Raw genomic sequence first — 26,932 nt, forward strand, 5'->3', positions numbered from 1 at the left:
AGTTCTAGTATGGTGAGTCCCAGAAATTGACACAGATTGTTAATATAATTCATTTGAAGGACATATTCTATTTTATAGGTATATTGGACCCATGTTATTTGAGTACAATCTTTGTATTCACTCAGGATGGTAGTTATTGCATGGAATGGTCTTCCTGGAAGGGTAGTGGTAGCAGAAACGGGAGATACGTTTAAACTGGAATCGGATAAGTACCTAGAACATTTGAAATAAAAGGGTACATCAATATGGGTAGAATACATGGGCATGATGGGCTTGATGGCCGCCTCCTCCTATGTTGAACTTCCCTTGTAACCTGCACTCCAGACATGGATGGACTCCAGATTATGGTTTGGTCATAAAGGAAGGTGGATTTGATCACAACTTATCATGACTTTCTTTGCTGTTTTGACACCTGCTTCACCTGTAATCTCTTTCCCCTCCCCCATTGTGCTTATTTTGAAATTTGTTAAGTCTTTGCTCTTTTATTACCTACGCCGCCAATGGTGGATGGAGGTTATGTTTTCACCCATGTCTGTTTGTTTGTTTGTCTGTCTGTGAACAAGATATCTCAAAAAATTGTGGACGGATTTGGACGAAACTTGGTGGAGATGTTATGGGTGCAACAAGGGGGAATCGATTCTATTTTGGTGAAGGTCTAAATATGAATTAGAATACGAGGATTATTTAATTTCTTAAGTGATTCTTCACCATTGGGAGATCGGGCTAAAACTGATACATAGCAGGATATCTCAAAAGGTTATGGACGGATTTGGACGAAACTTAGTGGACCGGTTGGGTGTGTGAAAAGGACGAATCGATTCGATTTTGGTGAAGATATGAACATGGATTGGGATACGAGAATTATTTAATTTTTTAAGTGAAAAGCAATATATAACATGATATTAAAAAAAGTTGTAGACAAGTTATGACTAAACTTGGTGGACGAGTTGGTTCGGTGAAAAGAACAAGCCGATTAGATTTTGGCTCAGGTCTGGATCCAGATCCGGCCTATCAGTGGGATACAAAACGTAAACTGTTCACCTGGCGGAGGTATGCTCTCTACTGAGTGTCGCTGTAGTTGTTTCTTGTGATTGTGCTGCTCTTCAGATGGCTACAGAATATGTCAGACTACATGACTGACCCAACTTGCATCTTCACTCGAATAATACAAAATCTCAAAAAGTAACCACATCCTGATCAAATGGCCACACATCATAAATCGAGAATAAACAAAGATCTGCAACTAGAAAATACAATGATGTTCCTTATTTTATTGTTGTTATTTATTATATGTACATGGAATCAAATTTGAAGATGAGACTTCAAGACTAAAAGGTCTAGTTTTTGGAGGTGTTGAGGCTCATGAAAAAGCAGAACAAAAGAGGGTAAAGGATCAAAAATGAGGCGAAGCTGTTGGTGAAAAGAGGCCAACATCTCCGCAGAGGTAGTTAAGGTCAGAGGTAGATTTGGGAGAGACAATACGGTGGCAGTTGGGTAGAAGAGTTTTAGGCCCAGAAGGAAGAGCATGAGACAACTTCAGGAAGAAACTCCACATGTGAGAGAGGAAAGGGGACGTGGTTGATAAAATGGAGGTGAGCATTAAACCTAAATTTGGGAGGGTTGCTGATAGAACATTTATGATTTTGAGGGTTAGAAGTTGAATGGAGAGATGAGAGGGTGGGAGGAACAAGACCAGAAGAGAGTTGGTAAAAGACTGCCAGGCCACCAAGCTGCATGTGGTGAGCGTGAAACAGAACTTGAAACATTTCCAGTTGCAATCACAAAATGCCAATGATATGGAAAGCCTTAGATAGTGCACAACCATAATGGAGGGGTGGGGGGAGGGCGGTATTGGAAGCAACATCACCAGCATGTCACAGAGAGCAATATTCCATGGAATATTGGACGAAGATCTTGTACACCATTTGTTACTCTAAGGTGGCTGATGAAAACTTGCCAGCACTTGATGACATTACTTTTTTCTTTTTTTCTTTTTTTGCTATCTATCAAAGGAATATCCATTTCATAATGCACCTTCGAGTAACATATCCATCTTTCCATCTTTTCACATATACTGTATCTTTTCATAAGCCACAAAGGAATATCCATCTTTCTCTTTTTGATTGATTGCGGACCCCTCTCCCCCTCCCCCCAACTCCCCACCCCTCCTCATTCTTGCAGTAATCACTTTCGGGTAAACCTCCAAAATCCAGGCTGACTGCTCTTTTATTTCTCACTTCTCTCTACGGAACCACCTTCCAGAAACTGTTCTGTGTCACTCTTTCCTCTAGGACTTCAAGCAAACAGGGCACGGCCATATTTTGTCATCCCTAATTCTGACCCATGATCTTTATTACCTCCATTAACCTTTCCTAACCCAACCATCCTACATGCTAGTTTCAGTGTTTCCTCCCCTCCTCCTTCTCCTCTTTTCCTGTTTATTCATTCCCTTGATGATTGTCCCACTGTCAGTCGTACCTTGCTCTTCCGTGAGCCTCACTCTTGTAAAAAAAAGAAGAAAAAAAAAGGCTATATATGCAGTCAAAGAGTTTGTCACTACAAATTTAATAAGTCGATATCAATGTCAAGAAATACAATCATGTAAACAGATAGTAGAAGAGATAAAATGGATTGAGGAAGGAAGAAATAGGAATTCCAGATAAATAAAGGTGATATGGGAAGAAACTGAGACTGGGCAAAGCAAACAGATTATAAAATGCAGAGTCTCGCATTATTGTAAACAGGCAAGAAAAAGAAACTGGAAGAATTAAAAGCAAATGAACTATGGTCGAGGCCAAAGTAACAACCCTGGTTCAGTGGAAAGGTTTTTGCAGCACCTGGCAACCCCTGCTTTAACTCCATCAATACTCTCGCCATTTCCCCAAGCCCCAGTTCCTCCCACCCCACAGACTTTGATAAGGTCAGCTCACCCGGCCTTTGACCCCAAATCTTTGTCCATATGATGAGACAGACAACGGGGAATTGCTCACCCCCTGACCCTATCGTCTTCCATTCCCAGATCCCCTGCCCAGCAACTTGCTTGTAACAACCCCTTACCCCCACCTTCTCGTCCACCCAACCCTTCGCTACCCTTCATCCATCTGCCATCAATTTGCACCGTTTGATTTTGTTTGGGTGTGTTTCTGGTTTTGTTTTGCTTTGCTTTTGCATTTCTCCATGCGATATGCTGCATTGAACGTGATCGGAGTAAGAAGAGCAGCTCTTTCTTGAATCTTGTTGTTGTCATATAATAATCATGAAGATCATATAAGGCTCAGGGAAAAGCTGGGTTATTTTTCTGGATTATAAAACTCAGGGAGAATTTACTGCATACAACATATGGTGAGATGATCTTGCACTGACAACGGTGCAAAGAGGGACAAGCAAGCAATGGACATAAAACCAAAGGACAAAGGGCAGACCGGCCGGTAGGACAAAAATAAGATACAGAAATAGACAGAGGAGCAGCACTTTGCATTACAAGAAAGGCGGCTTGATGAGGGGCACACAAACAGACATAAACTCCAACAAACAGGGTAATTCAAGAGAAAGGTTCAGGTGGCCAGTGAGTAAGAGTGTGACAACAGTAAATATATTGGGCTCTCTTAGGCAAACTGAGATGGTGATGGATCACCACCTTTAAAGACTAATGGGAAGAGGAAGAATGAATACCTGAATAGATTAAGTGGGTGCTTCCATGGCCAAGAGAAAAAGGGGGACAAAGGAGTGGAGGTGAGTTTTTGTTTGTTATGGCAGTGACTCATTAGTAAGTGGTTAAAGCCTCACTACTTTGCTATGTTACTTTTGTGGTTCGAATCCAGTCGACATTTAGTGTGCAGTTCCAGTTGCCTGGTCCTTACCTACTTGCGGATCAGGTAAAATTTGAGTCAGTATACCCTGTATAGGTTGAGTTGGTCAAAATTCCATGCATTCTTTCAGTGTAATGTTGACCATCTTGGCGAAAAAAACCCCATTTATCTTCAACCGTTTTTGCAATTCCATGAAACTTTATGCAGTGACCCTCCAACAGGTATCGGCTTGCATAACACCATCACAACATAGAGGGTGCTTTACCAAAGTGTGTTCATATCACAATATCACATTACATCGAACAAAACTCTTAAAGAGTTGGAGTAAAGTATTGATTGTGTTTTGATAAAGTACAAACCCTGAAAAGAAAAACACAATATGAGCAAAGAAAGCAATTCTTGCAACAAAGGCAGGAAGGGGTGGGGGAGGGCAGCAGATCGTCTTTCAGTGCGAGAAGACAACTTATCCTGGCAAGTTCTAGATGTACAAGGCCAAAAGGACAAAGCCAACCTTTCCCGGCAAGTTCTAGACACATAAAGCCAAAAAGACAAAGACAACCTATCCTGGAAATTTCTAGATATATAAAGCCAAAAGGACAAAGACAACTTATCCTGGCAAGTTCATGATACATAAGGCCAAAAGGACAAAGCCAACTTATCCTGGCAAGTTCTAGATACATAAGGCCAAAAGGACAAAAACAACTTCTCCTGGCAAGTTCTAGATATATAGGGTCAAAATGACAAAGACAACTTATCCTGGCAATTTCGAGATATATAAGGCCAAAAGTTCAAAAACAACTTATTCTGGCAAGTTCACGATACATAAAGCCAAAAGGACAAAGGCAACTTAGCCCGGCAAATTCTAGATATATAAGGCTAAATGGACAAAGACAACTTATCCTGCCAAGTTCTAGATATATAGGGCCAAAAGGACAAAGGCAACTTATCCCGGCAAATTCTAGATAGACAGGACCAAAAGGACAAAGGCAACTTATCCCGGCAAATTCTAGATATACAGGACCAAAAGGACAAAGGCAACTTATCCCGGCAAATTCTAGATGTATAAGGCTAAATGGACAAAAACAACTTATCCTGGCAAGTTCTAGATATATAAGGCCAAAAGGACAAAAACAACTTATCCTGGCAAGTTCTAGATATATAGGACCAAAATGACAAAGGCAACTTATCCCGGCAAATTCTAGATGGAAAGGATAAATGGACAAAAACAACTTATCCTGGCAAGTTCTAGATATATAAGGCCAAAAGGTCATAAACAACTTATCCTTGCAAGTTCTAGATATAAAAGGCCAAAAGGACTAAGGCAAGTTATCCTGGAAAATTCTAGATATATAAGGCTAAATGGACAATGACAACTTATCCTTGCAAGTTCTGGATATATAAGGTGAAAAGGACAAAGACAACATATCCTTGCAAATTCTAGATATATAAGGCCAAAAGGGAAAAAAACAACTTATCATGGCAAGTTCTGGATATATAGGGCCAAAATATATAGGGCCGGGATAAGTTGCCTCTCCGGCCTTGCTCCCCCAGCTCTCTCTGTGCTCTGTCCCCCCAATATTCCTTCAGGTCGCACAAGATCTGCCTGGAACCCTCTTATGGTTAAACTGCCAAAGTCTAGGCTCTCTGCTCACCTTCACTCTTTCATTCCCCTTTTCTCCCGCCTCTGGAACAAACTCCCCCACTCCCTTCAATCCCACTCCTCCCTCCAGGTCTTTAAAACAGCTGTTCACCACCATCTCTTATCGTCCCCCATCGAAAACCTTGATCTTTTCTACCCCCGGTAATTCACCCCAGAGTCCTTGCAGTGTTCATGTTTTAATCCTCTCCCACCTCCCCCCAAGTCCTCCAGATGTCCCTGCTCTCAAATGTTGTGTTTGTGTCCTTCCCCCTCTTCCCCCTCTCTTTTGTGTCCTTCCCCCTCTCTCCCCATCTTGTCTGCCGCTCCCCTTGTTTTTTGTGTTTTGTGTGTCGGTTTGTCTTTTTGTGTGATTAATGTTAGCTCTTTCACGAGCCTCGATGTTGTATACAAAAAAAAAAAAAAAAAAAAAAAAAGGACAAAGGCAACTTATCCTGGCAAATTCTAGATATATAAGGCTAAATGGACAAAGACAACTTATCCTGGCAAGTTCTAGATATATAAGGCGAAAAGGAGAAAGACAACTTAACCTGGCAAGCTCTAGATTTAAAGGCCAAAAGGACAAAGACAACTTATCCTTGCAAGTTATAGATATATATATATATAAGGCCAAAAGGACAAAGACAACTTATCCTGGCAAGGTCTAGATTTAAAGGCCAAAAGGACAAAGATAACTTATCCTTGCAAGTTCTAGATATATACGGCGAAATGGACAAAGACAACTTATCCTGCCAAGTTCTAGATATATAAGGCCAAAAGGACAAAAACAACTTATCCTAGCAAGTTCTAGATTATATAGGGCCAAAAGGACAAAGGCAACTTATCCTGGCAAATTCTAGATAGACAAGGCCAAATGGACAAAAACAACTTATCCTGGCAAGTTCTAGATATATAAGGCCATATGGTCAAAAACAACTTATCCTGGCAAGTTCTAGATATATCTTACTATAATTCACCAAATGTCCGTCCGTCTGTTCGAAGGTACCGTAAAAACTGCTGAACCGATCGCAAAGATATTTTGGGTGGGTAATCCTGGGACCCCTGGGAGTAAAATAGGCTATTTAGTTTTCCCAATTTCAGCTTTGGTCTCCAGCATTCTCAGGTTTGGACTACCGCATAACATTGGCGTTCGCATAACGTTCATTGTGACGATGTTCTCATTGTGACGATGTATGTGTTCACGGTAGTGTTTGACGTGATGGTGTGAATGTAATTTCGTAATGTTTTTCGTTTCGTAATCCTTTAATGAACGTTCAATGTTTAATGAACGTTTAATGTTTAATGAACGTTTAATGCCCTTCGATGTCCGGGGCCGCACGCGCGCTACACTGGACGGGCCAGCGTGTACCTTGCCCTTCGCCGTCAGGCTCGGGTAAACCGCTGAGCCCCATCCGTGATGGGGACTGGGGCTTTTTTTTGGGGGGGGGGGGGGGGGATACAACATCGAGGCTCGTGAAAGAGCAAACATTAATCACACAGAAAGACAAACCGACACATAAAACATATAACGTGGGGAGCGGTAGACAAGATGGGACGAGAGGGGGAGGAACCCAAACACAACATCTGAGAACAGGGACATCGAGAGATCTGTGGGAGGGAGAGGGCTTTGGGGGGGGAGGCATGGGAAGGGGGGTGGGAGAGGTATAAAACATATGGACACTGCCGGGACTTCCAGGAAAGAAGTTGGAATTTCAAACAAGGTGGATCTGGGATGATTTAGTGGGGGTAGAAAAGATCAAGGTTTTGGATGGGGAAAGATAAGAGATGGTGGTGAACAGCTGTTTTAAAGACCTGGAGGGAGGAGTGGGATTGAAGGGAGTGTGGGAGTTTGTTCCAGAGGCGGGAGAAAAGAGGAATGAAAGAGTGAAGGTGAGCTTGAGACAGTGTCCCACGAACGAGGAATTCCCAGTAAGCGCGAGTCATCAGCTCGCGTTGATTAAGTCCCTGCCCTTTGTACACACCGCCCGTCGCTACTACCGATCGGACAGTTTGATGAGATCCTCGGATCAGCCCCTGCACGGGCCGTTCTCGGCTCGCGCCGGTGCACCGAAAAGATGAGCGAACGTGACTGTCTAGAGGAAGTAAAAGTCGTAACAATGTTTCCGTAGGTGAACCTGCAGAAGGATCATTATCGGGACAACATGAGAGTGAGCGAGACGTGAGACGTACATGGTACGTGATCGTCCATGTACTGTTTAGCCATGTACTGTTTAGATTTTGATGATTTGTGTGTGATATGATTCAACGGATGTTTACATGAATCGTTTAAAATAAAAAAGCCTTCAATCTCTAATATTTTATCTTTTCATTTGGGCTTCCCAATTGAAGCCCCGCCCGTAGGGCGTGTGCTGTTGCTAGTAAGGCTAAATGGACAAAGACAACTTATCCTGGCAAGTTCTAGATATATAAGGTGAAAAGGACAAAGACAACCTATCCTTGCAAGTTCTAGATATATAAGGCCAAAAGGACAAAGACAACTTGTCCTTTCAAGTTCTAGATATATAAGGCCAAAAGGACAAAGACAACTTGTCCTTGCAAGTTCTAGATATATAAGGCCAAAAGGACAAAGACAACTTATCCTTGCAAGTTCTAGATATATAAGGCCAAAAGGACAAAGACAACTTGTCCTTTCAAGTTCTAGATATATAAGGCCAAAAGGACAAAGTCAACTTGTCCTTGCAAGTTCTAGATATATAAAGCCAAAAGGACAAAGACAACTTTTCCTTGCAAGTTCTAGATATATAAGGCCAAAAGGACAAAGACAACTTATCCTGGCAAGGTCTATATTTAAAGGCCAAAAGGACAAAGACAACTTATCCTTGCAAGTTCTAGATATATAAGGCCAAAAGGACAAAGACAACTTGTCCTTTCAAGTTCTAGATATATAAGGCCAAAAGGACAAAGTCAACTTGTCCTTGCAAGTTCTAAATATATAAAGCCAAAAGGACAAAGACAACTTTTCCTTGCAAGTTCTAGATATATAAGGCCAAATGGACAAAGAACTTATTCTTGCAAAAAGTTCTAGATATATAAGGCCAAAAGGACAAAGACAACATATCCTGGCAAGGTCTATATTTAAAGGCCAAAAGGACAAAGACAACTTATCCTTGCAAGTTCTAGATATATAAGGCCAAAAGGACAAAGACAACTTATCCTGGTAAGGTCTAGATTCAAAGGCCAAAAGGACAAATAAAACATATTTCCTCTTAAGCTAAGACATGTGCATGTGCTCTGGCATCTTATTTAATATTAAAGTTGGGTCAAGGCACAAGTTTCGAGTTCAATTTAGTGATATAAATTGTTAGGCCCATCTACATATTTCATACAAAAAATAGATGAGTTTTGATATTCACCTCCTCCTGTATATGCCCTGTGCATTCCCCTTCTTCGCTCCATTATGCTTGCTCCATAGTTTGTCACTGCTTTGCTCACCTACCCCCAAACTCTCTCCACTATCCTAAAGCTTCATTTCCCCTCCACTATTTTCTTATTCTCATTTTACCCCAACCATTGGTATATGCACTATGTAGATATGGCTCCTAAGTGCAACACATTTAAGAAGCAGGAAAACAGAGGGTTAGGCTTTTCCAAGATGTACACGAGGAAATATGAAATTACAAAAGATTACAATTCCAAAAGTTTCCAAAAGATATTGATTACGCATTCAGATTGATAGCGGAAGTGAAAAGGGCTTGGGTTAACGGGTGGGAGAAAGGAGAATGAAGGGATAAAATGGGCAATGCGATTAGACTTAGAAAAACAGGCATTGCGGGGATTAGGCGATGTATTTGTTTGGCTTGGTAGTGGAGAGGTTTATAAAGGGGCAGGTGGAAGAAGACCTGATAAAATGGACGATATTCACAGACTGATAGAATGACTGAAATTAAAAAAGTGCTAGGCCTTGGACCAATGCTTAAATAATTAATATTATGCATAAAGCCTTTTATTCCACTTAATGATGAAGCGTATGTGAGTATGAGGGATTGAGGGATTTGGGTCATCTACATATTCCAAGGTTGATTTGAATTTTGCCTGACATTTTGTTTTTGATACCAGTAACTACAGGTTAGCTTGTATCTGTATTACAAACATGACAATATTTTTCAAGGTGTTCTCTAGCTTCTAACACACCAGAGGTTCCATTAAAGTGGCAGCTTCCATATTCATTAAATGGGTAACTTATTTGGACGTGTACATAGCCAGTTCGGAAGATCAATGATATAAACACCTCATTTGTCCAAAGCAATTGCTGCCCTGAGTTGCTCTTTAAAACAGGTGACAATCTTTAATACAGGTAATTTAATCTTTAATACAGGTGTCCTTGATAGATATAATTAGCACCATACTACATAACCAATCGTCTGTAAATCTCAACAGGTTTGATGTTTTCGTTGACCAGAAATTTTGTAATTAATTACCTGATATTAAGCTGTCATTGTTATCTCGCTTACTGACTTGTCCATTTTCGGCCCATGCATTGAAGCAGGAATCACGTGATCGTGAGTATTGGTTACCAACACTATATTGACGAATTCCTTCTAAAAGGAGTCATCTACGTGCATTACTCTGCCATTTATAAACAAAAGTTTAAGTCCAATTGAAACCATCTTAATATTTTTGCAGAGGAGGAGAGAGGGAGGGGTTGTAAAGTAAGAAAAAAGGGAAGGAACTAGAACGGCACGAGGTAGAGTGTATACCTCCACCAGGCTGAACAGTTTACGTTTTGTATCTCACGGATAGGGCGGACAAGGATCTGGATTTAAACCAAAATCAAATCGGATTGTTCTTGTCGCCTAACCAACCCATTGAGCTAGTTTTGTCATAAGTTGTCCAAAACGTTTTGAGACATCATGCTATGTATCGTTTTTGGCCCCATCTCTCAATGTTGAAGAATCACTTACAAGACTATCAGATCCAGATCCGGATCTTCACCAAAATCTATCATTTCCTCCGTTTCACGCACTCAACACCTCTCCACCAAATTTCGTCCGAACCCGTCCGCACCTTTCTGAGATATCCTGTTCGCAAATAAACACATAGGGGTGAAAACATAACCTCCACCCACCTTTAGTGACGGAGGTAATGAAGGTAAAGCAGGTATTAGGAAAAGGAGGAAGACTGGTAAATCGAAAATTGCACCATTTTTGCATCCGTGGTATGAATATCGCCACTTTTTGTAGATGAGTCTTGTTTGAAGTAAATAATAATTATTGTCGGTGAATTAATGTCTGATTTATATCTCCAATTCGTATTTGTCATGATCAATCCTGATCTGGTTTTGCAAAGGATATCCAATGTGTCGATCATACCAATAATACAATCAAGAATGGTGAAGGAATTAATTGAAGGAAGGAATGAATGAACACAGAGTGGAGAGTTATGTGAGAGGTGGCATGAGACACAAAGGCCACCAATCATGTTCATAGTTGTTGGTTGTACAGCATCCAGCATCTAAAGCAGGGGAGCCAGCCCATAATAAAGTGCAATTCCTGCCAAGAATGTTCCATCAGAAACTCTTTTCCTCTTTTCTACAGAAACGCTTTTCCTGTTGCTTTGTAAGCAGAATGTAACATCAAAAATGCAATGTCTTTCAGATGATAAGTTAAACTAGGAACACAACTTTGAGCATTATTCGGTGTGGATGTGGACGTTAACAATCCCACAATATCTTTTGACAAAGACTAGTTGATTTTGAGCTGACACCGTGGCCAAATTCCAAGTTCCTGCCATAATTATCTTGAAAAATACCAACCCGTGATTTGAGAGCTTGAGTATAAAATCACCAACCATGAACCGATGGTCCATTGGAAAAGCCTAAAATTTTGCTGTAATCTATGTCTTTCATTTTATATTTCATTTTAATTCTATATTTTATTTTACATCTATAATTTCCAAGGCTTTTAGGATCATTGGTATCTCCCATGCTGAGGCTGGGGTCAATGGGTCTTTCACTCTCTCACTGCAGTCAGGTCGGTGGTCTTTCTGTACGCCATCTTGCCAGAAATAATATACCAGAAAATAGAAACACTGGCATTATGGCCTCGAGATATGCACTCTCACCTCTAAGCTGTCTAGCCTGGGTTACAATCTCGGCCCAGGTATAAACTCTCATTCCAGTGTTTCATGGGCAGGGTGATTCATCAATGTGTGTGCCGTCGCTCGGATGGACATTAAATTTGGCATTCAGTCTGCAGCATTCGTTTGTGGAGGTTAAGAATTTCACGGTGTCCTTCGTGATGAGTCAGCGAGCTATCGCCGGCACCATCTATATTATAATAGCCGTAGATGATTCTGTCTGTCTGTCTGTCTATCTGTTGGGTGTCTGTCCGGGGTGTGGCTTACTCGGTTTGCAGAGTAGCTCCACCCATAGCTCCACCCATTCTGGGAGTGGCTATAAACAAATATCCACCATTTTATTAACTCGCGTAGCTTTGAGTCCTGTTTTGTAGGCCCGTGGTGTCTTGCTCTCCCCCAGTTTTATTTCAAATCAAATTCGATAAATCATTTCATTTTTCACAGTCGCTAACATAGTTTTAGACTCGGTTGAAAAAAAACGGGAAGAAAATCCGATGAAAGTTGCCGTTTATAGAACGAAATGAATTCTCAAAGGCCTGTAACTTCAAGGCCATTGAGTCTCTCTCACGCCTTTATCTCCAATCTAACTCACCATATGATTTCATTTTTATCGATGGTTTTACTTTTAGACTCGGTGTCAGCAATAATTGAGAACAATCCACACACGCGGGAAAATGCAGAGATATATTTTTTAAAATCGCGTCATGGTGTATCATACACCGCCCAACATGACACCGCCGGCAATGTGTCGATATATATTAAAAATTCGCTTTTGCTTTTCCGTTATGATATATTACTATTTCGTTTGATGATAGTCGTCACAAAAACGTCAACAATGATGCCGACATATATTTCTTCGTTTTTATTTCATTCAACATATTAGCCGGAAGTAAAATATGTTTCAGGAAATTACCGAGATATTTCTTCGTTTTTTTTATTAGTTATGTGCGCATACATTTTAAATAGGTTTATTTGAAATCTTTAATTTTCCACAAACATTCCACACACGCGGGAAAATGCAGAGATATATTTTTTAAAATCGCGTCATGGTGTATCATACACCGCCCAACATGACACCGACGGCAATGTGTCGATATCTATTTTAAATTCGATATATCATTTCATTTTTCACAGTCGCTAACATAGTTTTAGACTCGGTTGAAAAAAAACGAGAAGAAAATCCGATGAAAGTTGCCGTTTATAGAACGAAATGAATTCTCAAATGCCTGTAACTTCAAGGCCATTGAGTCTCTCTCACGCCTTTATCTCCAATCTAACTCACCATATGATTTCATTTTTATCGATGGTTTTAGAGTCGGTGTCAGCAATAATTGAGAACATTCCACACACGCGGGAAAATGCAGATATGTTTTTTAAAATCGCGTCATGGTGTATCATACACCGCCTAACATGACACCGACGGCAACGTGTCGATACATATTAAAAATTCGATATATCATTTCATTTTTCACAGTCGCTAACATAGTTTTCGACTCGGTTGAAAAAAAACGGGAAGGAAATCCAATGAAAGTTGCCGTTTATAGAACGAAATGAATTCTCAAACGCCTGTAACTTCAACTTCAAGGCCATTGAGTCTCTCTCACGCCTTTATCTCCAATCTAACTCACCATATGATTTCATTTTTATCGATGGTTTTGGACTCGGTGTCAGCAATAATTGAGAACATTCCACACACGCGGGAAAATGCAGAGATATATTTTTAAAAATCGCGTCATGGTGTATCATACACCGCCCAACATGACACCGACGGCAACGTGTCGATATATATTAAAAATTCGCTTTTGCTTTTCCGTTAAGATATATTACTTTTTCGTTTGATGACAGTCGTCACAAAAACGTCAACAATGATGCCGACATATATTTCTTCGTTTTTATTTAATTCAACATTATTAGCCGGAAGTAAAATATGTTTCAGGAAATTACCGAGAGATATTTCTTCGTTTTTTAAAATTAGTTATGTGCGCATACACTTTAAATAGGTTTATTTGAAATCTTTAATTTTCCACAATATAATTTACTTGCCATTTATCATTTGATGATTACGAGACAAATTCCTCTTGAGGATCGTGACAATTCATGCGCTGCGTGGAAACTTCTATTTCCAAAATGAATGAGACGATCGATGAAGAACGCAGACTTGAACAGGATGCAGCAAGAAAACGAATGAGACGGGCGAACGAGTCCATCGAAGAACGTCAATGCAAACTTGCGGGGTCACCCGTGGGAATCCCACGGGCATGGATGTGTGTGACATTTCGACATATTGAGTTAGATGCTGCACATTCATTTTTACAAAATGGTTACTGGCAAGTCATCAGATCCAGAAATGGTGTAAAAACCACCGTTTAGAGGCCATTTTTCCCCGCAAAGCGGGGGTTGGCCTTTTCGGGGACCGTGGTAGTTGTTGTTTTTTTGTACCCTTTTTGAAGCAATGTTTTACGGCCGGATGCCCTTCCTGACGCCAACCCTTTTTGCCGCCTTCAACGACAAACAGGGAATTACCAGTGAACTGGTACTCAATTAGCCGACCTCGGAAGGATGACAGGCTAAGTCAACCCCCCTGGCATTAATTCGGCGATCGACCGAGATTCGAACCCAGGATCCTAAGCCGGCACCCTAGCCGCTAGCCCAACACCAGAAATGGTGTCATGAACACAATTTATTTACGCACAAGCACAAAAGCAAGACGGGCCGATTTCCGATTCCGACGGGCGAGACGGGCCGATTTCCGATTCCGACGGGCCGATTTGGAGCAAGAAAAAGAACGAGACGGGAGAAAAAGGAGAGAAACGAGACGGGGAAAGCCGATTGGAGAGGCGAGTGAGGCGCGATTGGAGAGGAGTGTGAGGCGCGATTGGAGAGGAGTGTGAGGCACGATTGGAGAGGAGTGTGAGGCGTGATTGGAGAGGAGTGTGAGGCGTGATTGGAGAGGAGTGTGAGGCACGATTGGAGAGGAGTGATTGGAGGGGAGTGTGAGGCACGATTGGAGAGGAGTGTGAGGCACGATTGGAGAGGAGTGTGAGGCGCGATTGGAGAGGAGTGTGAGGCGCGATTGGAGAGGAGTGTGAGGCGCGATTGGAGAGGCGTGTGAAGGATTGCAGAGGAGAGGAGTGTGAGGGATTGGAGAGGTGAGGGATTGGAAAGGAGAGGGATGTGAGGGTTTGGAGAGGAGAGGAGTGCTAGGTGGAGAGAGGAGAGTGTCAGGTGGAGACAGGAGAGTGTCAGGTGGAGACAGGAGAGTGTCAGGTGGAGAGGAGTGAGGGGTCACATATTATGTGAAATAACTAAATTCACACCATTTCTGGATCTGATGACTTGCCAGTAACCATTTTGTAAAAATGAATGTGCAGCATATAACTCAATATGTCGAAATGTCACACACATCCATGCCCGTGGGATTCCCACGGGTGACCCCGCTAGTCTTACTATAATTCACCAAATGTCCGTCTGTCCGTTCGAAGGAACCGCAAAAACGGCTCAACCGATCGCAACGATATTTTGGGTGGGTATTCCTGGGACCCCTGGGAGTAAAATGGGCTATATTGTTTTTCCAAGTTTTCCAATTTTCCCAAACACGATGGAATAATATTTACCGATATGAACAGTGATGTGGCTTTTGTTGAAATTCTACAAATACTGTTTATTCTACGTACCAGGAGAGAGTACATTGACTCCTGACAAACTCTTCCTATATAAACGTGCGGCTCTGAAGTAACATGGCAGCCTGTGCAAAGCGACAGAGAAACAGGTGTAGCGGCCGCTTCTGTGTTACAGATTCGGCGTGCACTCTTCACACATAAACGTGCGACTGAGAAAGACGAGTAGTGGCCACTTCCGTTTTGCAGAATTCAATATTTTTCAAAATGGGCGCCATGTACTGTTTAGATTTTGATGATATGCATGTGATATGATTTAATGGATGTTTATATGAATCGTTTAAAATAAAAAAGCCTTCAATTTCTGATATTTTTCCTTTTCATTTGTGCTTCCCAATTGAAGCCCCGCCCATAGGACGGGTACCGTTGCTAGTTAAACAAATTTCAAATTACTGCACTAACCTCCAGAGGACATTTAATCAGCAGCTCAGCTGCACCCTCAAATCAGCCAATGATGCTACCCTGCATCCTTGTTCTGCATATAAAAAAGTAGTAGTAGTAGCAGTCATCAATGATGTTGTTAAAATGTCCATTATTGTTCAACAAAAACTAATAGATGAATATTCCACCATATACATGACCCCACGAGACAACAACGACTTTGAAGAGTATGAAAGACAAAGAGAAAAAGACATAAAACGTCATAGCTCTCGTGATTTTAGTAATTCTGCTGTATGGAGCTAAAGGTCGTTAGTCGGCAATATTTTATCGGATTACAAAACAAGATATTCTACATATGTATACTCTCATGTATTGTCTTTGTGCCAAGTTTGAACAAAATCGGACCATGCATGTCGAGAAATGGTTGGGAGCACGTTTAAGTACGGTAACAAAATGGCCACCAGTCAGCCATCTTGGATCTGATCTGTGCATATGTAAGCCATCATTCTTTATCTGCAAGCCAAGTTTGAACAAGATCGGTAAATGCATGTCTGAGGACGTGTTCAACATCATGTTGTTTTTTTTACAACTAAGATGGCCGCCAGTTGGCCTTCTTTGATTGCATCGTGAAACAAAATGATGCACATATGTATACCATCATGTGTTGTCTTTCTGCCAAGTATGAACAAAATCGGTCCATAGATGTCCAAGATATGGACAGACAGACAGACGAGACAAGCCCCCGTTTTGGACTAAGTCCAACTGGGGCTAAAATGTACCCTTAAGGGGCATTATCTGCTTGTAAGAACAGAGTTGAACAGTTAGCTATTAGAGAAGATGATGCATTGCCTATTTCAAAAGCTTGCCAAAATGTTAATGGCCAAAGGACATTAAAAACATGAAAGAAGCCCAGAGATGCTGCCCTGACTTATTTTACATTTCCATCCATTCTTGTTTCGGCAGGAAAAACCTGTAATGTGTGGATTTCCAGGATGTAACCCAAACGATGTTCAATGGCTGGAGAAAGAAGAGTATTTCGTAAGATATCCCGCAATGATGATGGTTGTCGTTAATCCGAAAACAATGTTAATGATGGTTGCAATTTTGACCTTATGGTTTGTAGTTGGTGGGAGGAGGATTAAGTGTTGCAATCATTGATGCGGTTCAAGTGAAATTGTGCGAATAGCTGAGTCAACATAACCACAAAAGTCCAAAATTGTAGGAAGAACAAACTACAAGCTATATTCCGTTAATTGCAATAGTAAACAAGAAAGAGCAATCAGAGATTGCAGACCCTCGCCAGGATGTGTTTTCAGTGGTTTTTAAGCCTTTTGTGTGAAAACAAATATGGCGACCGAACCTCGTGACCGATGACGTCATCATCATTATTTTTTCCCCACCAATTTATCCCTAGATTATGCTGAAGAAATTTCATCTTGATCGGATGAAGTTTTGTACTTGTCGAATTATGACGTCATAATGGAGGCACCTAAGACATCATCATTAACATATGTTATTCCTCATGGAGAGTTCTTTACAATGAGCCATGTCTCAATTTATTCTATACAGCGCTTTCGGGGATATAGAGATGCAATTTTTTTCGGTTTTCCCAAGATGGCGGCCGAACCACGTGACCTATGACGTCATGATTATCATTAAAAAATTAAACAGGTGGAGTTGCACCTTTGGTGAAAATTTCCTGTCAATCGGACCAACGGTTGCAGAGAAAATCATATTTATTCTGTGCGGACAAACAAAGAAACAGACAAACAAACGGAAACGTAACAAACGTAACAAACATAAACAAATGGAGTTTAAGAAACTCATTAAAAAAAAAAGATTGCCGGTCTGATAAGATAAGGTTTGGATTGAGATATCCAAGCAATTACAAACTCATGTCTTGATAACATGATAGGACCATTTTGGAATAAAAATTTGTGAAAACATAATTCAGACAGAATAGTAAGTGTGTGTGAAACAATGTCAAAAACATTTTAAATACATTTTAAATTGTATCCCTGCCTTTAATAATCAAGGCTCAGCACGAAATAAAAACAATGACATTTTCTCTTTTTTATACACAAATATGCAGCATCTCAAGGCCACCCCCTACTCGTTTTACATCGCGTATGTCTATCTTCATTACGTCCTTTCAAACTTCCTTACAATTGATTTCCTCCCAACTTGCTTTCCTTCTCCCTATTAAATTTTCCCAGTTTACCCCCGTCTCCACTTTCTACATATGTACCATGTGCCTGGCCCCTAAGAGGATGCATGATTTTGGAAGTCATCTCAAAGACAAAACATTGCTGACATCCTCAAGGTTGATTTTGAGGGCATACAGCAAATGGTCTTTCACCTGGAACAAAGCAATCCATTGACTCAAAAGTGAAATTCATTTCCCTTTTTTTTCTAACCAACAACCGTATGCACTTTCATGTTGCAGCAAAACTATGCTGAATAGTACAGTGCCTTATAATCTAAACTTTCATGGTTTGTTCCTCACCATAAGATTTATTTGTTGTTTTCTCCTTTTTTTTTTCAACAGTTTCTTTCTTCTTAATTTTTTTTACATTTTTCCCATCGATCTAAAGATTTTGGAGGACTTTCTGCATAAATTATGAATACGACAACGCCAAAAGTAGACATCAATGTACTTTTATCTATACACTACAAGGATAACAAGAAAGAGCAATAAGAGATTTCAGACCTCGCCATGACGTGTTTTTAGTGCTTTTTAAGGCTTTTGTGTGAAAACAAAATATGGCGGCCAAACCAAGTGACCGATGACGTCATCATTATTTTTTTTCTAAACCAATTTATCCCTAGATGATGCTCAATAAATTTCATCTTGATCAGATGAAGTTTTGTACTGTCGAATTATGACGTCATAATGGAGGCATCGATGACATCATCATTAACATATGTTATTCCCCATGGAGAGTTCTTTACAATGAGTCATGCCCCAATATTTTCTATGCAGCGCTTTCAGAGATATAGAGGTGCAAAGTTTTTTTGTTTTTTTTCCAAGATGGCCCCCAGACCACGTGACCTATGACGTAATAATTATCATAAAAAATTATACTGGTGGAGGTGCACCGATGGTGAAAATTGCCAATACCACGTGACCTCTGACGTCATAGTATCTTTTTAAAATTCTACAGGTGGAGTTGCACCAATGGTGAAAATTTCCTGTCAATCGGACCAATGGTTGCAGAGAAAATCATATTTATTCTGTGCGGACAAACAAACAAACAGACAAACAAACAAACGGACTCAAATTCAATACCCTATCCTTTGGCGAGGGTAATAATAAACGAGAACGACACTCGGTTGAGAGCATATCTCCCGCAAGGCTGAACAGTTTACGTTTTGTATCCCACTGCCACGCCAGATCAGGAACCAGACCTTAACCAAAATCTGATCGGCTTGTTCTTGTCATTTACACAACTCATGCACCAAGTTTAGTCATAAGTCGTCCACAACTTTTTGAAATGTCATGCTATATATCGTTGTTGGCCCAATCACTCAGTGGTGAAGAATAACTTTAAAAAATTATTTGATCTGGATCCGGATTCGACTCTTCACCAAAATTGAATCAATTCTTTCTTGTCCCATACCCAATCTGTCCACCAAATTTCGTCCGAATCCATCCATGACTTTTTGAAATATTTTGTTCACAAACAGACAGACAGACAGACAAACAAACAAAGACAGGGGTGAAAACATAACCTCCATCCACCTTTGGTGGCAGAGGTAAAAATGGTTAAAGTTATATAAGATAACAAACTGCTGATGTTTTGGACGAAACCCTTCATCAGAGCTTTTGCAGTACTTTGTGATCTTTTAAGATGGACAGCTTTCAACCATTTTATCACCTCCGCCAAAGAAGGTGGATGGAGGTTATGTTTTCATGCCTGTCTGTTTGTCTGTCTGTCTTTGGTTGTTTGTTTTTGAACAAGATATCTCAAAATGTTGTGGACGGATTCAGACGAAATTTTGCAGAGAGTTAGCGTATGTGACAAGGCTGAAATGATTAGATTTTGGTGAAGATCCGGATCCGGCTACTAGAATTTTTAAGTGATTCTTCACCATTGGGAGATAGGGCCAAAAACGACACATAGCAGGATATCTCAAAAGGTTATGGACGGATTTGGACGAAACTTTGTGGATAGGTTGGGCGTATGACAAGGAAGAATCGATTCGATTTTGGTGAAGATCTGAATATGGATTCGGATATGATAATTATTTAAATTTTTAAGTGATTCTTCACCATTGAGTGATAGCACTAAAACCAACATATAGCAGGATATCTCAAAAAGTTAAGGATGGATTTGGACAAAACATGGTGGACAGGTTGGGTGACTGACAAGGACTAATCGATTCTATTTTGTTGAAGATCCGGATCCCGATCCGGCTAGTATAATTTTTTAAGTGATTCTTCACCATTGGGAGATAGGGCCAAAAACTATACATTGCGGGATATCTTAAAAAGTTGTGGACGGATGATTTTGACTAAATATGATTCTGTATTGTTATTTTCTTGTCTACTCTGAGATACAAAACGTAAACTGCTCACCTGGTTTTTGTTGCTTTATTCTCACAGCCCATATGCAAAGTCAAAGCCCATATTCTGTCAACAAATTGGCCCGTTGAGACCGACCGTGGATCATATTTTTGATCCGCGACATCAAGTTTCATCACATCTTCACCTGTTTTACTACTTTTTCTTGTCAACCAGTCTATGCATGTAAACCGTAGAAATCATTCATACTCTAAAACACAAATAAAACTATGATGAGAAAAATAGGGGGAAAAAAAGATTAAATTCTATCAGAAATAAATTGTAATACTTTTGAAAATTGCAAGAGTAATCATGAAACTCCTTGAGATGTAAAATCAGGAAGGCCAAAGGTCCATGGAGTGTAAGAATATGAGGAAGGGGAAGGGGCACTTGTGAATGTGTTGGTTTAGGATATTGTTTTAATGACAACATTCTAGATGATGCCGAGGTAATAGGGTCTAAAAGGCAGTCATTCATTGCAATCACTCAACACAGCACTCAGCTCTACGAGATGGTGTGCACAGCCATTTTGTATACGTGAGCGGCAAACACAATCAGAACAGAAAATTCATGCGAGCTTGTAGGAAAAGGTGTCATGTTGAGAGCAAAAATACTTACAATCAGGAACAACATGGTGTACATAGAAAAGGAAGCGTGGCCAGAAAAAAACGACTTCCTGTAAAACACAGAAATGCGAGCGGGCTGAGGCGACCGGGTTGCTGCGTGAAGGCCACGCCATTGTGTACAACGGTAGGTGGTAGTAGGCTGAGGTGCAACCGAATCGGCTAAGGCATGTGCAGTTTTTGCTGTTTATGTCTTTCTTTCTCCCTTTGTGTGGCACGGGAAGCATATGTTTGTTGTACATAAAGGCTGCACGCCATTAGGGGTTACAGGGTCATGCTTGACCATGAAGTAAACCAAGTGGGTCCACTGTAAACAGTGCCGCGAGATTCCTAGTGAGTGCTGGCTAGCGTAATGGAGCATGTTGTTTTAAAGGCATCCCTGGAAAGGATCGAGATACCATTCTGGTCACATAGCGATGGCCTTTGTGAGGGACAAAGACCGAGCTGGTCATTTCGTGATTCAACAGAGGCAAGCGCTGAATCACTGTCCGGTTGACTATACAAGTGGTATTTTGCTAGCTGGGCCTGACTCGTGAGATAAATTCAGTGAGATGTGGACACTTACGTACATTGGAGTTCGGTTTAGATATTGTTTCGGAGCACGAAATAGGTTCACTTGTGTGAAAAGCGATGCTGTTTGCAAGATTGGGGGCATTTACAAGTTATGCAAACAATGAGGAAAATTGATTAAAGAAGGGAAGAGAAGGGGTGGCATGGGAGGTTGGTTACAGAATAAGGGGGAAAGAAAAAAAAAGGTTGGGGTATCTAAAAAGAGAAAAAAGGGGAAAATAATGTACAAAACATAGTCATAGGGAAGAAGAGGGTGTCAAAATCAGCTTTTTTGCATACATAATATGTAGACTGTCATTAATATTAGGTTAAAGAAGGTGGAGAAGAGAAGGGGTGGCATGGAATGTTGGTTAAAGAAGAAGGGGGAAAGAAAGAAAAAAAAGTTGGGGTATCTAAAAAGAGAAAAAAGGGGAAAATAATGTACAAAACATAGGGAAGAAGAGGGTGTCAAAGAATCAGCTGTTTTGCATTCATAATATGTAGACTGTCATTAATATGAGGTTAAAGAAAGTTGGAGAAGAGAAGTGGTGGCATGGAAGGTTGGTTACAGAAGAAGGGGGGAAAAAAGGTTGGGGTATCTAAAAAGAGAAAAAAGGAGAAAATAATGTACAAAACATAGGGAAGAAGAGGGTGTCAAAGAATCAGCTGTTTTGCATACCTAATATGTAGACTGTCATTGATATGAGGTTGGAGAAGAGAAGTGGTGGCATGGAAGGTTGGTTACAGAAGAAGGGGGAAAAAAAGGTTGGGGTATGTAAAAAGAGAAAAAAGGGGAAAAGAATGTACAAAACATAGGGAAGAAGAGGGTGTCAAAAATCAGCTGTTTTGCATTCATAATATGTAGACTGTCATTAATATTAGGTTAAAGGTTTGTGGTTGAGCTGAAACGATGATGGGGTTGTGGGGACTAAAAACTGTGACCAGAGGAATGTGCTCATCGAAAGTTACTAGGACGCATTGGAAATACAAAGTTGGCGATTCTGGGATAAAGACATCTCGTTCCAGAAACCTTTCCAACGTCCCTTGTATGACATAACCAAAAGGGAATTTTTGAGGAAATACATATTGTTGTTGCATGTGGGCGGTGACCAATCATGAGCAATCCAGGCTTAACCACGATTGGCATAAAAGACTTGCACGTGCTTTTCATACACCTTGCCACAACCAGATGTTCAAATTTCACCCAAAGCTCAATCATTGGTGAGTAATTTCAGGTTGTCAACAATCCAATCCTTTACAAATACATTCATCCCTTGAAAATATCTCAACGACGGCGGCATTTACATGAACAGGAACTTCGAGAGCGAATGGCATGACCTATTCGAGGTCAAGAGGGTGTGGGGGGTGAGTAGTTACAGTGCAATTGGAAGTGATGTGGTTTAAATCTAGTAAAAGTCATCTCATCCACAGATCATTGATGGTGATTGCCGCCAAACAGGACATGTTTATCATCTGGTCCAACCCGATAAGTCGAAAATGCCAGTGGAGTCACTGACCACAAGGACTGGAGTATTTGTGCTTGCGGGCAAATAATGGGAATTCCCTTGACCGGAACAAACCATAGAGTTGGATTTGGCAAACAATCACATCCACTAAAACTATTTTGAATGGTAGTTCTTTATGAATGAGTCAGGTTCTGTTTAGACTTTCATAATGGTGTAATATGTGAATGGCGATGTCTCCAGAATGTGACTTCCACAGACGTCGACATGTTTCGTGATGGTTAACTTGACTGGTCAACCACCCATTGATTATGTCCAAGATGGTTTTCTTCTCCCCTTTTGCTGGTGCTGTTTTATGCTGACTTTCTCCTGATGGATGACATTTCTTGACCTCACAGGCTTTGGGAGGAGACCACTCGCTGTCCATATGAAATTGCCATCTCACGTACCCGACTACGATCTTATTTGGAATGTGCGGAATGTGATGCGGGCAGGCGGTGGTAGAGCCACGGGTCATTATTCAGGTAAAAGATGCTCTTTAGCCTGAACTCTTTAACATCTGCAGTTCAGGTAAAACATGGAACCGACTGGACATCAATTTAATCCAGCAACTCATCTTCTGTATATTATTCCAAAATGCTGACAAGTTGTTAGACAACATAACCTTTCAAATATTCAACAGAAATTCAAGAAATATTGAAGATATTTAAACAGAAATTCATGAAAAACATAAATTCAATAAATATTGGCTCTCTGATTTAAACACAGTAAAATAAACTGCTATAAGTAATTATTTTACCTGGCTTCATTCACCATATTTGTGCGAGTCAAACACAGGTCAGCGATAATGTAGCCAGCTGAGCAGTTGAGGCGTGCTGGGTCCGGTTTGCACACATCCAGGAAATGCGGCCTCAGTCGGCCTACCGTTGTCTTGGCCACAGCAGTGAGTGAGAGAGTGGCAGCTGCGCCGAACAAGTAGGAGCCCAGGTTGCGATAAAGTGCAACGAGGAGTTGCCCGTCAGGAGGGCACACAGGACAGGGCTGGAAGTAGAAGCACTCGCCGAGGCCAAGCTGGAAGAGTCAGAGAAATGAGAAAAGTCGTGAAGCAAATAACGCTCATCAAGGTTACATGCAGTCTACCGAGAACCATTTCCTTGTTACACTCCACAAGTCTAAAAGAAACACTCGGCTTCAATTTTTCAAACCTTTTTCTTGCCCATGGAAGTCTTCTTGGATTTGTTGTCGTGACATCTTCCCTGCAGGTGTTCAAGTCTGTTGCCCCACGCACACCTCATTGAACCACCTTTAGAGGCCATTATTCCCCGCAGAGCAGGGGTTGACCTTTTTCAGGCACCGTAGTCCCCTTTTTTGAAGCAATGGTTTATACCCGGATGCTCTTCCTGCCACCAACCCTGTTAGTCGCCTCTTGCGACACACAGGGAATTACCAGTGAACTGGTACTCAATTTGCCGACCTCGGAAGGATGACAGGCTGAGTCAACCCCCCTGGCGTTAATTCAGCGATCAACTGGGATTCAAACCCAGGATCCTAGGATCCCAAGCCGGCACCCTAACCGCTAAGCCAACACCAGGCTCATTGTCGATCCGATTTCCACTACTGCGCTTTATTACACGCGCAAATATCCTGTTGTCAACCTTATCCTCCAACTTATCGGCGTCGTTCTACCATGGTAATTAATCGATGGGATGAGCAGTTAACAAGTCTGTCTGCTGACAAAGCTGACAAAGCAGTCCATTAATGGCTAGGGGACCATGTTGGATCGCCATTTTACTCTGTTCTACAACAGAGGCCAATCAAGATGTACAGTCAATGTCAAGCTATACCATGATGCTCTGTGATGCAGGAGCACGCTGCCTGACAAAGGCCAGATTGCACTGTCCATTAGGAAAATGGTTTACAGGGATACGACAATCACTGTGATATATCAATGCATATAGGATAGGCATTTTTCATTCATCAAGATTTCTTTGGCAACCCCAAATGTTTCATGACATATAAGGCATTTTAAATAGTTTAACAAAGTATGGCTCTCACTTGTGGACCAACAAAAAAACATTCCACAAATTATTCCGAGACAATGCAAAGACATAATCTCTAAACACGATTGGCAGCATCTACTTGGAGAACAATTGGCACAGGAACTGATGTTGGCTCAAGGCAGTCTCAAACTATAAAAGTTAGTAACCTATTATATTTACAAAGCTTCTCATATGGTCTTTCACCTCTAACCGTTTCAACCACCCACCCCTCCAAAACCTCACCAGTTCACATACGTTACAAAACCTCACCAGTGACCAATTTTTTTGTATACTTTCAAAATCTTGATTTTCCAACGCCTCCATTACTTTGCCGTTGTTTCATCCTGCCTGCGAAATAAAATTCCTGTGTCCATTCAATTGCACTCCTTCCAATGATCAAGGTTATTGGCATCGCAGAGCATCTTGCACCCCCCAGTTGTGTTCTCTTCTACTCCCAGTAAATTTAACTTCTGTGAACCATCACAATTGGTATATCAACCACAACTGTTTTATACAATCATTTTTTGTCAGAAGCTGTTCATATGCTCATTCCATGTCCAGAGGTTCCCCAATGACTCAACCCCCTGTGCCCTGTCATTTTGCTCATCAATGAGCCTTCTTTAACCGTTCATTATCAGAAAAGTTTCCCTTCTCGTGCTCAGCTTTCATGATTTTTTCTGTTCAACTCTTATTCACGTTTTAATACTAATTTTATAACAATCGGATCTACAGTTGCCATCAAATCCGCCCCGGCTTTGAGAAGCCTAGAATTCAGGTCCGGCTTTGAGAATCCAAAATAACCGAGCCTGATTAGGGTTAAGAAGGGTCTCACAAAGAACTTCAATGCAGGAGGAGGCCATGAGGCCCATAAAGACTGCACAATCTTGCCAATATCAATGTATCCCTCTATCTGCAATGATTTTTATGTACCTATCTACAGACTTGGCATTTAACATGGAATATTTTTTTTTTTCTTGACTTGGGTTTACTTTCTGAACTCGGTATATCAATCTGGTGAGTTTCTTTTACGCTTCGGTGATTTCTTTGTTAAAAGAACCATGCCACTGATTGTCTGTCGCAGCAAGAATTCAACAACAGGATTATATCACAGGTGGCGTGGCAAAATGTACGGACAGGTACATTTGACGATTGGCTTCACAATCAGGTATATAAGGGTTGTTGTGTTCTGTATTAGTGGAAAACAACTGCTGCACGTCTACAAAAGCTATTGCCGCTTCCCCTGGAGATGGTCCGTCAACTCGACAATGCTGTTTGTCATTTAGTGGTGGCTTTACGAAATTCCGGCATGAAACAGCGTGCTATTGCTCGGCAGTATAGCATCACTCAAGGTCAGGTGTCAAAGATCCTGAAATGAAATGCTCAGAGGGGTGTCCCTACTCCAATACCGAGGCCAGGACGTCCCCGCAGAACCACAAGGAGGGATGATTGCCAGCTGCACTGGTTAGTCCGCAATGGCCGTACCAAGTCAGGTAATCGGCTTAGGGCTGAGTGGCAGCAACTGACAAATGTGCCTGTATCCATCCAGAAGGCTAGTCAACCAACGACTGGTTCAAGCAGGCTATCGTGCCAGGCGTCCCCTGAGAAAGCCACATCTGACCAGACAACACCGCCAGCGCCGATTGCAGTGGGCCAGAGAGCACCGTCAATGGCAGCCAGGACACTGGAATTACGTGATCTTCAGTGACGAGTCTAGATTTCTGGTCTATCGTCAAGATGGCCGCGTCCGAGTGCACAGACAAGTGCATGAAGCCTACAACGAAGATTGTATAGTGCCAAGAGTCCAATCTGGAGGTAGTGGGGTGATCGTTTGGGCTGCTTTTAATGCAGGGGGCAAAACTGACCTGGTTGTTCTGAATGGAAACCTGAACCAGTTCAAGCACAGGGCCATTCTGGAAGAAACATTGCTCCATTTGTTTGTGCAGCCTTTCGAGGAAACTTTGTCTTCCAAGATAACATTGCACGGCCTCATCGTGCTCGCATGATCCAACACTTTCTTGCTGACCGTGGTGTAGAGCATATGGAGTGGCCTGCCATGTCCCCGGATATGAATCCGATAGACAACTTGTGGGCAGAA

General features: G+C 41.3%; 1 protein-coding gene across 2 annotated transcripts in view; it reads right to left on the reverse strand.

Annotated features, from left to right (window-relative positions):
* The window catches only part of LOC137427747 (phospholipid phosphatase 3), a 213,012-nt gene that overhangs the window by 51,501 nt on the left and 134,579 nt on the right, over positions 1-26,932 (reverse strand). For both annotated transcript variants that reach the window (XM_078776330.1, XM_068117458.2), the window contains exons 4-5: positions 23,598-23,869; positions 20,782-20,839 (exon numbers count right to left, since the gene is read on the reverse strand). In XM_078776330.1, coding sequence (XP_078632456.1) covers positions 20,782-20,839; positions 23,598-23,869 — 330 coding nt within the window. The remainder of the gene's footprint in view (positions 1-20,781; positions 20,840-23,597; positions 23,870-26,932) is intronic.

This window comes from Myxine glutinosa, chromosome 1 (genome assembly GCF_964187855.1).
Source record: "Myxine glutinosa chromosome 1, kmMyxGlut1.1, whole genome shotgun sequence".
NCBI lineage: Eukaryota > Metazoa > Chordata > Myxini > Myxiniformes > Myxinidae > Myxine > Myxine glutinosa.